This window comes from Homarus americanus, unplaced genomic scaffold (assembly GCF_018991925.1).
Source record: "Homarus americanus isolate GMGI-L3 unplaced genomic scaffold, GMGI_Hamer_2.0 scaffold1024, whole genome shotgun sequence".
Lineage (NCBI taxonomy): Eukaryota > Metazoa > Arthropoda > Malacostraca > Decapoda > Nephropidae > Homarus > Homarus americanus.
The window spans coordinates 7,350,101-7,367,994 of NW_024715228.1; the positions used below are offsets into that span (position 1 = coordinate 7,350,101).

The 17,894-nt window shown below is 42.0% G+C and overlaps 1 protein-coding gene across 3 annotated transcripts in view; it reads right to left on the reverse strand.

Moving 5' to 3' along the window:
• Positions 1-17,894, reverse strand: part of LOC121856425 — a 99,644-nt gene that overhangs the window by 31,574 nt on the left and 50,176 nt on the right. For all 3 annotated transcript variants that reach the window (XM_042352033.1, XM_042352038.1, XM_042352025.1), the window contains exons 2-3: positions 3,765-4,252; positions 2,905-3,118 (exon numbers count right to left, since the gene is read on the reverse strand). In XM_042352033.1, coding sequence (XP_042207967.1) covers positions 2,905-3,118; positions 3,765-3,956 — 406 coding nt within the window. In that variant the 5' untranslated portion in view covers positions 3,957-4,252. The remainder of the gene's footprint in view (positions 1-2,904; positions 3,119-3,764; positions 4,253-17,894) is intronic.

The following is a 17,894-nucleotide window of genomic DNA, read 5'->3' on the forward strand; positions in this document are numbered from 1 at the left end:
CGAAGTTAACGCCAGTATGACGGTACCCTAATGTAACATCAACCCCCATTAGTGTGACGTTGACCACAGAATGATGGTACACTAGTGTGACGTTAACCTTCATAGTGCGTTACTAACCCAACAGGCTCCTAATGATGTCTCTGGTGGTGGTGACAATGGTGGGCGTGAGTCATGCCGACCGTTCCTATTTCTTCCCTCTGGAGAACTCACATTATCACCCACTGGACGAGGAACATCACCACGGACATCAAGAAGAACATCATGAGGAACATCACGAGTTACAGGAGAGGGAACTACACGAAGCGGTAGAGGAGGAGGCGACGGAGGAAAAACAATTGACAGGACCTGACGCACTGTTCCGTCCTCGCCGGCAGGTAAGATCTACGAGTCGGTCGGTAGGATGCTGTAGTATTCCCGCATCATACTCTCTCTCTCTCTCTCTCTCTCTCTCTCTCTCTCTCTCTCTCTCTCTCTCTCTCTCTCTCTCTCTCTCTCCTGATGGACTCAAAGAATTATCAGTTAATGTTACGATATGGAGCCTAAAACTGTTTTCTTGACTGATGTTTTAGGTGGAGTACTGAAGTCCAATAATTGCTGTGTTGGTTAATGTTCCAGTTGGTTCACTACGTGCCTCAAGGGGAGGAGCAAAAAGAGGAAACCCAAAAGGAAGAGGCAGAGAGGGAGACGGACCCTGTGGTAGAGGAGGAGGAAAAGAATGGAACAGAGGAGAATGATTTTGTTGGGAGTTTGACGACGGTAGGATTGGAACAGCAGGAGGAAGAGGGGGAGGAATTTGTTACAGAGTCTTACGCTGGAGAAGTGGATTCCGCGATTGGGTTAAGGGAGGAAGAGACGGAGAGGGAGGAGAACAAGAATGTGATAGAAACTGGCACCGAGGAGACGCCGTCGGAGGACCATGAAATTATTTCAGATTTTGTCAGGGGAGAAGAACTACCATCATCGGAGGTGGAGGAGCAAGAAGAAGAAGGGGGGGAGGGAGAGCCTGACATTAGCCTGTCAAACTTCTACAGCATGTTCGTCGTTCCCTATGGCAGTCATTACTACTCCCAGGTCAGTTCCAAAAGACCAGTCAGATCACATTTTGTTCAGACCAAAAATATTAAGTCAGATCCAACAATAAGAGTACATTCAGATCATATCATATATAAATTTAACATTTTCCGTTCAGATCACAGTAGTTCTTATAACAGACACATCCAGTTTCGACAGTCAGGTCAAATCAAAGTTCATTCAGGTCTGGGTGTCTGTTAAATTTTATGTGTGCTTGATTCCTCCTAAGCTAAACAAATTACACCAAGAGACCAAATATATTTTTTAATCCCCCATGACTCTTAGAAGCGCCTTTTGCAGGTTTTATTTGCATGTGACCCCATAGTTTTTGTAAGTTAGTAATATCATGCAGTTTGCAATCATTGAAGTATTTTCTCTATCTCCCCCTACAGCCTCTATTACCCTTCCCGATGTCCCCTTCCTTCCCCAGCCTCAACTCTTACGTCATGTCCCCCATGCCCTACCCCTACGTCTCTTCCCCCCAATGGGTCTACCCTGTATCTTACATCCCGAAGCAGCCCTACGAGGAATTCAACGCCTTCATAGCACTAGTGAACGAGGAAGCAGAGAATCAGGAAATACGTAGAGGGGGGAGACTTGTTGACGGAATACCTAGAAACCAGCTCTGAACCCTAAAGTGTTGACCATCAACTCTACAGCGTGTGAGACTACCAGCTACAGACCAGCTCAATACAATTACGACAAGACCCTTTATTAGATAGAGGAGGACTGAAGCTTGATGGCGGAACATCCAAAGTGGGGACCCTATTACAACCCTATTAACTACATATTACTACCCAGTATCCACCCAGTATGTCTACAAGACCCGCCTTTCCCCAACGACCAACGTGAATTTTGAGTCTCACCTGCTAATGAGCTGATGGAACTTGCGCGCACACACACACACACACACACGCGCGCACACACACGCGCACACACGCGCGCACACACACGCGCACACACACACACACACACACATACCTGTTCTGTATGATTTTCAACCTGGTCCTGGTCAAACGTAACCAGTCAGAAGCTTGTAAACTTGTTAAACATTAAAACATGCCACATCCCTACCCTCGACATGCCCACACTTTCAAGCTTAGTCAGGTTACAAGATGTTGATTAAGAGCGCAACTATACACGCACTTTTGATTTAAGTTAAGGCAAATTCCTTACAAATCTGTCTCGAGTGTGTTGGGCATCGTGAGACCACAGGCATAAACAACACACACATATCGTTAAAGTGTTTCTCCCATATAGTCTTCTTAACAACGTCATTTATAGGGCGTAGTAGTTTAAACGGAACTTTGTATCACTTTATAACGGGTTCCAGGTTTCGCTTCATAGAGGAGGCTGTAGAGAGTAACGTAGGTAATGTTACCCGACCAAGAAGGCAAGTATTATGTTTATAAATAAAATGTTGATCTTAAGACTCTTGGAAATGAAAGGTTATTGTATGATCTTAGACACTAGACTTGTTTATGTATTTTGTAAAGTTAATTTGCATAAATTCCATAAAACAAAACAACTGGACATTTTTATTAAATATGTGATTCCTTATTTCTCGTGTGCAACGCTCGTGTGATATATTCTGCACATTTATTTAATTTAAGATATCATAGGTTATCAGTCCCCAATAATATGGAAAACAAAATTATTGTTACTGTAAGACAAAAACAGTCATGGGAAAATGAAATTAGTCTTTAGAAGACAAAATTACGCTTCTTTTTCTCCAGCTTGAAGAGAGTTTACTTCATATTTGAGAATGAAAACATCACGATAAACTACTGTAATTAATGGTTAATGAAGATGATGACAGTGAATGGCACTTACCGATGGTGGTGATGAGGATGATGGAGTAGAAGAGTGCTCCGGCAAAGGTCCACTGCTGGGTCTTGGCACTCTCGTCTCCGTCCCAACCGTCTTTCTTGATGGCCTCGATGAGGGACTTCTCGAAGTCGACCAGGTGCTGACGGACCGAGTTAGACCACTCGGTCTCGTTGAGGACGAGCATGCGTTCGGTCACGTTCCACAGATCGTCCCTCACCTGATGAAGGAGGGCAAACATGAACTGAAAATTATATTTATAAGCATATATAGGAAGTCTTCCAGGTAGTAAATAAAATATGAATGTGTTCACCGTAATTCTACCTTTTTCAGGTGGTGACGTAACTACGTTATATACCTGGGGGGTTTTTATTTACCTGATTTACTGAAGCTAATCGGCTTAATTTGTTGATGTATTAAGAAAGTCAGTCTTCCCAACACAATCTAAACATTAGTATTCATTAAAATGACAATAAAAATTTATCTAAAGTTATGAGAATATATTTCCCTAAAGTTGTAACTGTTGTCGGTACTTGTCCAAATAGTATGGAGGTCCTCTTCCCTTATGGCCGGTGCGGTATCATGAACTTGTTTTAAAAAATGCAAAATAAACAAACCCAACCTAAACTACCTGTTTGACTTGTTTGTTTTGCCCATTTAACAAAGAGGATGAGCAAAATTTGCATTAAAAATTACTTCTAGAAAATAAAAAGTTTGATAATTAAAAAAAAAATTTTTAAATAATGGAACCACTAATTATCCCTCCAACAAATGTATTGGCATCTCTAAAAAAAAAAAGATAAAAGTGATCCTCTCGATAAATTAAGACAACATTATCTTGACAAAATACTGAAATTAGGTCTCACCTTTTTTCTGACGGAGGACATGTTCGCCTTCACCTCCAGTTCATGTTTAGCCTCAAGCCACTCGAAGGTGAAGGCTCCTACGATGGTGTAGCCTATCACCAGGGACACCAAGCCTATATGACTGATCAGGAATTTGACGATATTCTTGAGGTAGTAGCCACAGTTCCCACATTGTCCTTCCTCCTCCCGCATCTTGACGTGCAATGGTTTCTCTCCTCACGTCAGTGCGATCGTGTTTTGTTTTCTTTTTCTTTTTCTTTTCCCCGGGATTTATTTTTGGTTTCACTGCCCTCCTTCCTCCTTCATCTTGACGGGTACTTGTCTCTTTCGGTCACGTCACTGCGATCGTCTTTTGTTTATCGTCCTCCTGACGATTTGTTATGGTTTCTCACCTTGTTCTTTCTTTCGAGTTGTGTTTCATTACGATGTACTATAGAGTAACACTTCTTTCTCTCCAGGACATTTTCATGAGTACCATCTCTTATTCACTAAAATGAGAAATTTAAAATTAAAAAATACATTCCACGTGATAGCCAGGTAATATTAAGTCCTCACTACCTCCCAATATTTGGACTGTAAAACTTGCACCTTTCAAACACTGCCTAGTATTTCAACAGGCCAAGGTAAACACTTTTCTCAGTGGGGAAGGCAAATAAAACTTACAGCTTTTGTTCTTAAATAAAACCCAATACCGCAATTATTTAAAGTGGCACTAGAAAAAAAAACAGAAACACAGAAACTGCTGGTGACGGTAGTTATTTGCTGCGTCGTATCTCATGACTAGAACATAGTTGGGTAGAATACTCCTAGCAGGATACAAAGGCCAGAACTGCAAAACGTGTGTGTGTGTGTGTGTGTGTGCAAGGACATCGTCAAACAAATAACAGTCACACAAGGCTCTTCAAGTCGGGAGCACCTGATAAATGAAGCCCAGATAGGGAAGCCTTGGTAACACTGTAATATAATAAATGACACTGTCTACCTCGCAAGTTTTGATCTCCAGATAAAAAGTGTCAGAAACAACAATTTACCTAAATAAATGAAGCCATTATCCACACCAACACTGAGAAAGGGGGAAGAGATTCTGGGCAAGTCATTAGTTTAGCCGCGGTGTTCGTCGATACTGGCCACCCGCCCAACTCTCTCCCTCCCCGGGTTCACATCTTCATTAATATTCCATCAAATCCAACAAAAACTGACGTTGGTTCGAAGCATCAAGATGAACGTCTCTTGCTTTGGTACAGGGAACAATCTTAAAGGATGGGAGGATCATCTTGCTACACACTGAAGATGATGTTAGATCGAATCTCCAAGACGGACGAGATTTCTACTCGGGTAAACGAATCAGTTATCAAATAAACGATAGCCTTTGTTCGAGGTTTTAAGTCAAGCGGCTCGTCAACTGACCATAGTGAATCAGACTTTATGTAAACGATGATGCTGCTAATGAGGTTTAAGACCAACAATTGAATTCATGGTAGCTGTATCCAGTCAGTGAGTTACCACCACTAGTCATTACGCTGAAGAAGATAACGGCGTGTGAGTAACCCCCGTTGATCTAAGTGTCGGGTGGTTGGCTATTCATAGATCAGCCTCCCCTCCCTCACACCTGAAATAGGTTTTTCATCCAAACAAGATTAGCCCTTGTTGTTTTTCTTACAGCCGGGAGCCATGATGTTTACTGCCGCTTACCACACTCTCGCCCATTATAATACACTGTATAACGTACAGTACACTCGGGTGCACACACACATAACATGTTGTACACCTCTGACAAGAAGTGTAAGTCGTCAAAGCTTCGTGGTGAAGTATGCACTAGCAGGCATCCTTATACATCGTTATGCAGATAATCATCCAAAAGCTATCTCTCTACCACAAAAGTATATCATACAAAAAGCATATATATATATATATATATATATATATATATATATATATATATATATATATATATATATATATATATATATATATATATATATATATATATATATATATATATATATATATATATACATATACATACATATATATATATACATATATACATACATACATATATATATACATATATATATACATATATATATATATGTATATATACATGTATATATATATATATATATATATATATATATATATATATATATATATATATACTATATATATGGTCTGTATATATACACCTTGGTTTGTATTTCTCTCTAGTCTGTATGAAGATGTGAATTATTGAAACTATTATATATATATATATATATATATATATATATATATATATATATATATATATATATATATATATATATATATATATATATATATATATATATATATATATATATATATATATATATATATATATATACACAGGACATACAGAATACTACTACTTTGCTGTCACTCGGAATCGAGTATCACGACCATCCAGCTATGATACAATGATATGAGTTATTAAGGATATCACCTTCGTTGGTGAGCTCTGAGGTGACTCGACAGGTCGATACAGGATCGGCATGGCCGCCCACAGATGTTGCATGTATGGAGAGTTACATCTAGTACGGCAGTGTCTTTTCGGGGCTAGCGCTTATCTGCCTCGGTATGCAGCCGGGCTAACTCGAAAGTATTGGCAACCTCTTGTGCTCCTCCAAGCGTTATGCTGTGGAGTGATAGTCTCCCAGGTGATGGAGTCGATTTGGCAGTTTTTCAGGTTTGTCTTAAGACTATCCTTATATTGTACCTTTTCCGTTGTCCGCCAGCGTTACGTTTACCATTCGTTAGGTGACTTGTAAAGTAACGACTTTAGCAGTCTAGTGTCGTCCTTGCGGGTCACATGGCCAGTTCAACGTAGTTGTTCATGGATAATGGTAGCCTCGATGCCCCTACAGTTGCTGTTAGTGAGAATACTGGCATTTGTTCTCTTGTCTTCCCAGTGAACTCGGAGGATGGAATGTAGACTACATTCATGAAAGTTTTCAAGTGCCTTGAGGTGCCTCCTGTATGTGACCCATGTCTCGTTTCCATACAGCAGGGTGGGGAGGACCTCTGCTCGATACAAGTGCAACTTTGTAGATAATTTCAGCTCCCTACAGCTGAAGACACAGGTATGGAGTCTGCCAAAGGCTTGAGATGCACGTCTGAACCTATGTTGAATCTCTTCATCGATGTCTTCGGTGGTGGACAGGTGGGAGCTAAGGTACTGAAATTGGGTAACATAAGAGAGAGTAGTACCATTAAGCTGGATGGATGGTGGAATGCGGTTGAACCAGGAGCAGGTTGAAGAGAATCTGCGTCCAACATGCACTCACCTCAAGATATAACAGCACCTTTGCTTTATATAAATATTCACCCAAATGAATAACACCAAATTATTCACCAAGTTATTCAACAATAACTCAGTTGTTAACGATTATTCACAGTTGAGTTTGTAACTACCACAAAGGTTAGGCGTAGGTCAGCCGATTAATCGAACAATCGCTTGACACTTTCACGGCTCCCCACGCCTGTCGCCCAGACAGAGGCGCGAGGGGTCGGGCAGATTCTTTCCACTTGTTCTGGGATGAACACGTAACTCAAGTGTTCTCTCAAAGTGTATTCATAACACTTCCATGGAGAGAATTTATAATTAATTCTCTCACATATATATAAATATATATCTGTGTATATAGACGCTTCGACAATAAAAGAAAAGCCAACAAGAGATGTTTACATCAAGCCCTGCCACTTAGAGTTCCAGAACTTATTTAAAACAATTAATGTGATACCAAAACAGCTATCACAAAGGCCGAAGTGTGCATACGCATTGTGTAGGTGTTCAGACTCTCTTGTAGATCACGTTCAGTGTGAGCAATGAGGATGAGGTCGTTCAGTGTGAGCAATGAGGATGAGGTCGTTCAGTGTGAGCAATGAGGATGAGGTCGTTCAGTGTGAGCAATGAGGATGAGGTCGTTCAGTGATGGAAGCGACCTACAGCTTTATTCCTGCCTGGAGTCGTTTTATGTTGAAAAGTCCCTTCATCCGCTACTGGATGTCCACCCCGCCGGCTAAATTGGAACTGGCACGATTAAGGAAGGCAGTACACATCCTTGCGCTACCCCCATTTGGATGGGAAAAAACTCAGACTGGGTGCAATTGTGCAGGACACTGCCGCTCATGCCATCGTGGAGTTGCTTCACAATGGCAAAGAATTTTGGTGGGCAGCCAAAACGACTTACGGTCGGCCAGAGGGCTTTACTGTTGACTGAGTCGAAGGACTTAGTAAGGTCAATGAAGGCGATGTACAAGTCACAACGCTGTTCTCTGCACTTTTCCTGTATTTGGCGGGCAGCAAAGACCATGTTAGTGGTGCCACGTGATGGTCTAAAACCACTGAGATTCTGGGAGGAAGTTTTCCGCCTGAGGAAGAAGTCTGTTTAGGAGGACTCGGGCGATAATCTTGCCAGCTACGGACAGCAGTGAGATCCCACGGCAGTTGCCACTATCTGACCAGTCTCCCTTGTTCTTATAAATATTGATGATCGAGGCATCTTTAAGATCTTGGGGGAATTCCTCCTTTCCCATATATTCTCCAGGAGAGAGTGGAGACGGCTGGTATGATGATGGTGATAATGAAGTAAAGTGGCAAATGACTTTGCCTTGGGAGAGGAGAGGAGAGAGAGAAGGAAAGCATAGAAACGGTAAGCAGAAGTTCTCCTGCTTTATACACCTCTGCTGGGATTCCATCAGGCCCTGTGGCTTTGTTATTTATCTTCTGCTGGATGACAGTAGCTACCTCATCCAGAAATGGAGGATAGCTGAGGTGGGTCAGCTCTGGATGCTGAGGAACCTGCTGGGTAGTCAGGACATCCACATCGGTGTTTCGGTTGAGCAGCAAATGATAATGCTCTTGCCAGTGCTGACGGATGCCTTCTTTGTCTTTAATTTGAGTTATCGTCGGATGAGCGGAGGGGGAACACGCCATGAGTCATTGGGCCATAAAGTATTTTAGCGAAATTGAAAAATTCATACATCTTGTGTTGATTGGCAAATTTTGTATTTCACGGGCGTTATTTTTCACCAATCGTTCATTAGTTTGTGGATTTCGTGCTGGACCGCCGATTCTTCTCGTGGAAGGTATCAGCTTTGGTCCGAGACTTAGGGTTGTTCTGCCAAACAGTGAGAGCAGCAGGTGTACTATTAACGAGGATTTCGATTTCCAGGTCGCTTTCATCAAACCAATCCTGGTGTTTTCTTTTGACCTGGCCGAGGGTTTCGTTGCAGGGTTTTGTGATGACAGTGTTGAGGATACCCCATTCCGCTCTCGGATTTAGGTAGAGCTGCTCTCTGAAAGCATGTTCTACAACTTGGTCCTCCAGTCACTTGGTGTTAAAACCTCTTCTGGAGGCGTGTAATTTAATCTGACGAGGACTCCGCAAAGCTACAGGAAAATCTAAAAAAAATTTCGCATGGACTGAAAAATGGCAGATGAAATTTAATGTGGACAAAATAAAAATACTTAGTCTAGGAGATGTAAATAGAGAAACCAGATAAACAACGTTGTTATAGAAAAAAATCTACTATATATATATATATATATATATATATATATATATATATATATATATATATATATATATATATATCGCCTAAGATGCAAGAGACGCAAGAACGCCGGGAAGTATTCAGCGTTTCTCTTCTCGTATGTACACTGTTAATTATTTATCCCACACACACACACACGCACACACACAGGTATCTCAGGTGGGGATCAGGTAAACACCAGCTTGAGTCAAGTACAGTAGACCAGCTGCTGTGTAGAGCTGAGCCTTGGCCGACCGCATGACAGTTAATGTATTATGAGACAACAATAAAGATGAAGTAAATAAAATAAATATCTTTCAATTCTTCCCCGAATTTTTTTAATTGAGAGAGACCAGAGAGACAGACAGAACAGATGAAACAGACAGTCAGACAGAAAATTCATAACTATAACTGACAATAATTAAGACTGGAAATGTTCAATAACCTGTTCATGTCATCGGGTGTTTACTGAGCACTCAACACGTTAGATGTGCGCGAGGGTGGAAACCGCTTTTGAAACGGAAAGTAGAGCTCTGTCTTGGCGTGCTGAGCTGAATGAAAAACAGCCCAGCACTGAATTATATTGGATTTTAGCAGGAACGGACCACTGACCTTTGCCAAACTTGGGCTCATTCTTGCTACAATGCACCATAGTTCAGTGACGATGGTTAGCTTTCATATACCGAACTGCGAGGAGTCAGAGTCCGCATTTGCCGCTTCATAAGTGGTCTCCAAACTCGGATTAGCATTCAGTGCATTAAAACAACCACAATGGTGAAATACCCAGAGGAAAAGCAAACCCCTATTAACGATGCAGAACTACTGAAGAATATTACCCAATAAACATGCACGTCCATTAACCCAAACAGTTGAAGAAAGAAAAGACGCTATATACTTAACGCTATGTCAACTCCCACTAGGTGACGTACAGTGTGTGTGTGTGTGTGTGTGTGTGTGTGTGTGTATGTGTGTGTGTGACCCTACACATTGTGCTTTATTGTAAGATATAATTTTTGGCTAATTTGTGAAGTTCCTTAATGTTTGTTGACAGCCAAGGGGTGAGTTATTTCTTGTCAGCTCGTAATTTACTTTATACAGACAATCATCTGAAGATAATCTCGTGTGTGTGACTCATGATCAACAAGGAAAATTTAAAGGTTTTCAGGATAACATAAGACCCCTTGAGTACAGTGCCAACGCAGTGAGTACAATAATGTTAGCTAGTCCATTGAGTACGATATCTTAACTTCTTGAGTACGGTACTAACCCCGTGAGCAATTTATGCTTAGCTAGTCCATTGAGTAAACTATTGTATTTTAACCCCTTGAATAACATGATTGAACACCTTGAATACAATGGCCTATACTCAATTGAGGAAGATGACCTTGTACTCCAGTAGTGCAGTCATCATACTCCAGGAGTGCAGTCAACTTACTCCAGGGTTAAGATGGTTCTCTTTCAGTGGAAGAGTACGAGTATTTACCTTAGATTTTGTTGGTATATATATATATATATATATATATATATATATATATATATATATATATATATATATATATATATATATATATACCAGCCAAACAACTTAGAACCCCATTATTCTATCACAAGATAAATAGCCGTATAAAAAAACATCAACGAAAAAATAAAATTTAATGGAGCAGAGATGAGTTGTCACTGTCAACGGGACTCATGACTCCTCCAAGATATCATGGGGGAGAAAAAAAATCTTGGCTCACTTCCAGAACCCACCCACTGGCCTTTGATGTCATGGAGGTCTCCCCCGTAAAGATTTTAAGGAGTCATTTATGTTTAGTAATATAGTGACGGCATGACCCAGGCTGATGGAGGGGGTGCTGGGGTCGTGAGGGAGAGGATGGGTTGTACTGCAGGAGGCGCGGGTACACTGACACGTGATCACCGCCTTAATCAGTCCAGTAGTCAAAAGGTAAACAACTCTACCAGCCACAACAGCTTCCGAAAATAGCTACAGCGGCCCCATTCTGCCTGCACGCTGTGAGCTGCCACGGGGTGGGGGGTACACCCGTTCATCGCCGCCCCCAGAGGCCACATCAAGACCACCAAGACACCCAACATCCCCTTTGTCAGTGAGGGTGATGGCACTCAAATATTTTCTGGCGGGAATAGTGACGAAGCTCCCAGCTTCTAAGATCTCTACCGTAATCCTAACTAAGGGAGGTGTCAAGTACTAGAGACCAAAAAAAACAGTTATAAAACAAATAAAATAAATGCCTCTCAAACGAAAATACTCACCCAGTGGTGAACGTTAAGCCTGTGTTCGTGTACCGAGTGATAGAGGGAGAGAGGGAGGAGCAGGGATTGAAGGTTCTAAATAATGTGACAAGGAGATGGATCGTGGAGGAGGAGGATCTGGCAGAAACTGTGACCAACAAACTTAGATTACGCTTACAGTATTTTCATGTAGCTAGCGGGTATACAGTATGTTACAGCAAACAGAGCAAAATACAAAGTACCGACACGTTTAGGCATTTTCAGCTGCCTTAAATATCTTGGGTATTACAGAGACTTCTCAACGTGATGACTTCTTTGAAGGTGTCAGTGAGATAGGACATGATCCCCAGGGAGGAAACACGACCTGTATACTCTAAAGACTCCGTCCCAGATGCGTTGTCAGATTAATCTCACAAACATGACAGAGGAACGGCAGGGGAACGTGGCTGCGTCCTCTGCTGCCACCAGACACGAGCACACTTGGCATGTAGGTCATTCCGGGGGAGCATCTTCCTCGACGCACGTCATTAGTCCGCGTGCCACACCGAAGCTCCCAGGTGAATGCGCTACCTAAATACTCTCTTGCCTTCGTCGCCGTCTCTGTTTACAAGGTTGTCTCCTTCACCCATCATGGCGGCAATTTTTTGTGATATGCATTTGTAGAGAACTGGCGAGGCATATCCCTCCCCCCACGTGTGTGTGCGTGTGTGTGTGTGTGTAATCATAACAAATATGTATCAGGTGTGACCATGTGCGCCAAGAGGTTAATGGCAGGTGTTGTTGGCGTCAGTGGCGGCTGGGTTTATATATTTATTTGTTTAGCCAAGTGGGGCAGCTCCCCACTTCCCGAGGTGGGTGCCCGCCCTACTCCTCCTCCACCACCACCGTCAACAGATAAGTGCATCGTCCTGAATTTAGTTTGCGGTTCTTCACCTACGTCACTGGGAAACAATTCCCAAAGGTTCGTGACTTCGTATAACGAATAATGTCTAAATATAAAAAATATGCCATAACTCAACCATAAATAGATGCATTCTCTTAACATTAGACAGAGGTTGGTTGGTGGAAAAAATCACTTACACTATATCACTCCTTAACCAGACCTGAGGTAGCATTTTGAGTGATTCGCATGTTATGTTTTCCACTAGTGATGTGAGAACGTATAGAATCTTTTTTTACTCATTAATAATAATAATAATAATAATTTTATAATAATAATAATAATAATAATAATAATAATTTTATAATAATAATAATAATAATAATAATAATAATAAGAATAATTTTATAATAATAATAATTTTATAATAATAATAATAATAATTTTATAATAATAATAATAATTTTATAATAATAATAATTTTATAATAATAATAATAATAATAATAATAATAATAATAATAATAATAATAATAATAATAATGATAATGATACAACTGTCTACAACATAAATATAACAGTCACATAACTTATTTACACTTGTGTATAAAAATAATGGCAAGATCTTGCCAAAGTGGCGACTTAGATTTTTCCGCACTCTGTAAGTAAAAGTGATGATGCACTAGTACGTGTGTGTGTGTGCCTACCAACCATTGCCCCGCTGCCTTGCAGAATAACCTTGGTAGGTATAAGGCTACAGAAGTAAACCCCGAACGAAAAATCCAAGGTGGAACCCCTCATCAGGCAGACATGCTTACAGAGCTCCAACAAGACCCCAACGGCAGTATAGGCGGAAGAGGTGACCACCATGGGAACCCAACGACTACACCGGCAGACGAAGGCAATGCATGATGGACAGGCTACTAAGGCGAAACCCAACAAACTGGGCTATCGGTAGTCCATTGCAACTCTTCCTCTCCCCAGTCGTTGGAACACTTGCACCACTGGATCAGGGAAAGGGAGAGCCAAGATGCATGGTTGCAGCCTGCAATCCTGCCTCACCACGTAAATCAACTCACGTGCAGCCATCATTCACCTCATCATACTTCTCATCATCATCAAAACCCCTAAACCCCCAAAAGTCCTATGGCGACGGGGACAGGCAGAGATGACTGCCAGGAGTCTCTAGTCACAACTCTGCACATGTCCGGCACAGATAACATGGTCGTTTATGCACTGGGATCTAGGCAGCAATGCAATTCAGTCCTGTCTGTGCTAGAAAAGGTGCCCTAAACATAGCCTGCCTAAAAAAGAAAACTGAGTGGGCAGCCGCACCTAGCAAGGTCATCCTTGTGTGGTCGAAAACACAATCAAAATCACAGATCCAAACAAAAACAAACTATACTACCTCTTACGGTTGCTGCATGGAATGTCAGGACCCTTCTGGATACTGGCACAAATGAGCGTCCTGAAAGAAGAACTGCCCTTGTGGCAAAAGAGCTGGCGAGGAATAACAACGATATAGCAGCCATGAGTGAGTCCCGGCTCCCATACGAGGGTCAACTCACAGAACGGGGGTGTGGCTATACCTTCTTCTGGAAGGCTAAGCCTGCTGCGGTGAGAAACCGCATTTATGGAGCTGGCATTGCCATCCACCAGTGTATCCTACACAGGCTAACTGAATCACTCATGTCATGCATTTTCCATCAGTGTATACGCCCTAACACTGGATGCAGAGGATGACATCACCAAGGCCTTTTACGCCGACCTCGACAGAGTGCTAACCTCTATCCCCAGAGAAGATAAGGTTGTGCTCCTTGGTGACTTCAATGCCAAAGTTGGCAGAGATGCTGACATTTGGCAGTGAACCATAGGGAGAAATGGACTAGGCAAATGTAATCCAAACGGTCTACTCCTCCTCAGCAAGTGTGCTGCACACAACCTCACTATCACCAATACCATGTTTAGGCAGGCCGACAAGTTCAAGGGTTCATGGCAACACCCACAATCCAAACACTGGCATCTCATTGGCTACATCATTGTCAGAGAAAGAGATTGAGGAGATGTGCTCATCACCCATGCAATGCGTGGCTCGGACCACCGAGACACTGATCATCGGCTCGTCAGAGCCAAGCTCTCACTTCACGTAGCCCCAAAACAGCGAAGGCAGCAAGCCTCTAAAAGAGGTTTTAACACTTAGAGTCTGGAGGATCCAGCGGTAGCACATGCTTTTAGAGAGCAGCTCGAATGTGGGCTGATAAACAACCTGACAACGAACAATCTAAATCCCAGTGCCGAATGGGATATTCTCAACACTATCATGACAAAAACCTGCAAAGAGACCCTCGGCCAGATCGAAAGAATACACCAGGACTAGTTTGACGAAAATGACCCGGCAATCAATGTACTAATCAATGATAAACGTGCTGCTTTAACTGACTGGCAGAACAACCCTAAGTTTTGGACCAAGGCTGATACCTTCTGCAAGAAGAAAGCTACGGCCCAGTGGGAACTTCGCCATTTAAAGAATGACTAGTGTGAAAATAAAGCACGTGAAACACAAAAATTTGCAGATCAACACAAGATGTGAGAATTTCTCAATACCACCAAAACATTTTATGGGCTAATCACTCGTGGCGCAGCCCCCCTTCACTCATCCGACGGTAACTCCATAATTAAAAGAGAAGAAGGCCTCCTTCAGCGCTGGAAAGAGCACTACCACTGTAGGGAGCTGAAATTATTTACAAAGTTACACGTATATCGAGCAGAGGTCCTCCCCACCCTGCTATATGGCAGCGAAACATGGGTCACATACAGGAGGCACCTCAAGGCACTTGAAAACTTTCACCAACGTAGTTTCCATTCCATCTTCCGAGTTCACTGGGAAGACAGGAGATCAATTGCCAGCATTCTTGCTGACACCAACTGTAGGAGCATCGAGGCTACCATTATCCATGAACAAATACGCTGGACTGGCCATGTTACCCGCATGGACGACAATAGACTGCCAAAGCAGCTACTTTACAGTCACCTAAGGAATAGTAAATGTAACACCTGCTGGCAACTGAAAAGGTATGAGGACAGTCTTAAGAGAAACCTGAAAAAGTGCCAAATCGACCCCCTTCACCTGGGAGACGATTACTCCACACTGTAACGCTTGGAGGAGCACCACACGAGACGGTGTCAATACTTTCGCATTAGCCCGAATGCAAACCGAGGCAGACAAGCGCCAACACCGGAAAGACACTGCCACCGCCCCTTCCGCACTAGATATACCCCTCCACATGTGCAACATCTGTGAACAACTCTGCCGGTCTCTCAAAACTCACCAATGAAGGTGACATCCTTAATAACTCATATAATTGTATCAAGCTGTCATACTCGATTCCGAGTGACAGCGAAGTAGTAGTAGTAGTAGTAGTAGTAGTAGTAGTAGTAGTGTGTGTCTGAGTGTCAATGAAAGTGGGAGTGAGTTGCACCACACTGCCACAGTTTGACAGGTGAGGGGAAAATATTAGGTGGTGGAGTGAGAGGTGCACCACCCAGCACCCCTACCAGGTTGCGTTGAGGCGAGAAGGTGCGTAAGTCCTGCTGGTGGTCTACCCCTTGACACCACCGTCACCCACCTGCCTCACACCACCCATCAGACCACCTACATTCACACTAATCACCAACTGTACATTAAACACTTAAGCGAAATACACACACACACACCCAACAGCAGGTTGCCCCCTCAAGTGTCAGTACGTTAGTGAGGAGACGGTGTTTACAAGGCAATGTTGGCGAGCGTCGTGGTACCAGAGTTGTGGCTGGCCTCGCTCACACTCTTCAATATACCAAGCTTCCGTTAAGGCTGCATCTTCTGAGTTGTCGGTCATTTAGTAGACTATAGTAGTTATTTCAGGGGTTGAATTGTAACACGGTAGTAAAAAAAAAAACAATGAATATTTTTGGTCATGTGTAGTTATATTGACAAAACACAAACAAGCGCTATACAATAAATCTACCATCGGAGCTCTACCATACATCTTACGATAATTGGAATCTTTGAGTACGAAAATTCATTTAATCGATCTGAGGCCTATCATCACCTCATGGGAGAATTAGTGTGCTCATAAGATGTTTACTAAATGCATTCAAACTTTCACCTGATAATTCTTGGTGAAAACTGTAAACGCTGGCTGATATCCAGCCGGAAGAGCCTTAGAAGAGACACCTGCGACACACAACCACACCTGATTACTATCAACCTCTCTAAATTATGTTCATGACAATCTCCTAAAACCAAAACTATAAAATAATTTTATTGTTTGTTGTAACCTTAGTTCTGAACGAATTCCCATCCCTAGTTTACACTTAATATTTGTTTCTTGTTATAAAGTGGCAAAAGTGGAAAAATGCTTCCACAGTTACATACAAAACTCTGAAAAGACAGCAGTTTTCAATAACTTTCCTCGCGCGAGAGCCTGTGCATGTGTAAATAAACTATTTATACACCGTAATTTCATACTCAGTGGGTCAGTAAATCACATCAACACAGCAGCATGATATTAGTCCGTTCACATATCCAAAGAAATCATATTTATCACGGAATGTTTACGAAGTCATGCAAATCAATGTCTAAGAAAGTCATACAAATCACGAAATATCTAAAAACAAGTTATACACATCACGAACTGCAGTGGCGAGGCCCGGTGGCTGTGGATAGCTAGTCAGCAACCATAATAGTTTACCACTTTTCTCCCTGACCCAAAGTGTATCGTTTATCTGAAACTACATCACGAAACATCATAATTTTCGTCGTGGGGGGAGGACAAGGAGTATATATTTCCCCATATTCTCACTGTTTTATGAGCTTCGAGTACCAGGAAATCGAGGGAATTGGTCGATAAATCTGATGAAATATATCATGGCATTTTCTTTCAAAGTCCTGCTAGTTTCAAGGATACCCACCATAAAAACGGTTCCCTTAGTCTTGGCATGTATGTAGATTAATGGTGTGTTTACGATCATAATCCTGTACAATAACAAATTGTTGCGATTAAGACAGGTGCCGGAAAAGGTGGTGATTGAGAGATGGTGTGTTGTGGGAGCTCTGGAATGTTATAGCCAAGAAGTGCTTTTACGGAGCGCGGGATACACAAGCCTACCCACGAGGGGAAGCAGCCGTTTTTGGAGGCCTCTGAACGCCTTTATGAGAAAGAAAGATTGTCACTTATCCGAGCCATAGACAGTTGTCTTTCAACGTTCTTTTAATGTAATATGAAATAAAAGACTACCAATTATCTGACTACCTAAGTGGAATCGCATTTTTTTTTTCAACAATAGACAGAGCTTACAACAAAACTACCGATCCCAGTTTCTTTTCAAGGAAAAGCCAAATATTGTTCTCAAAACAATATTTGGTTTTACAAAAGAAGTTACATTCAATTAAGCTTTGTG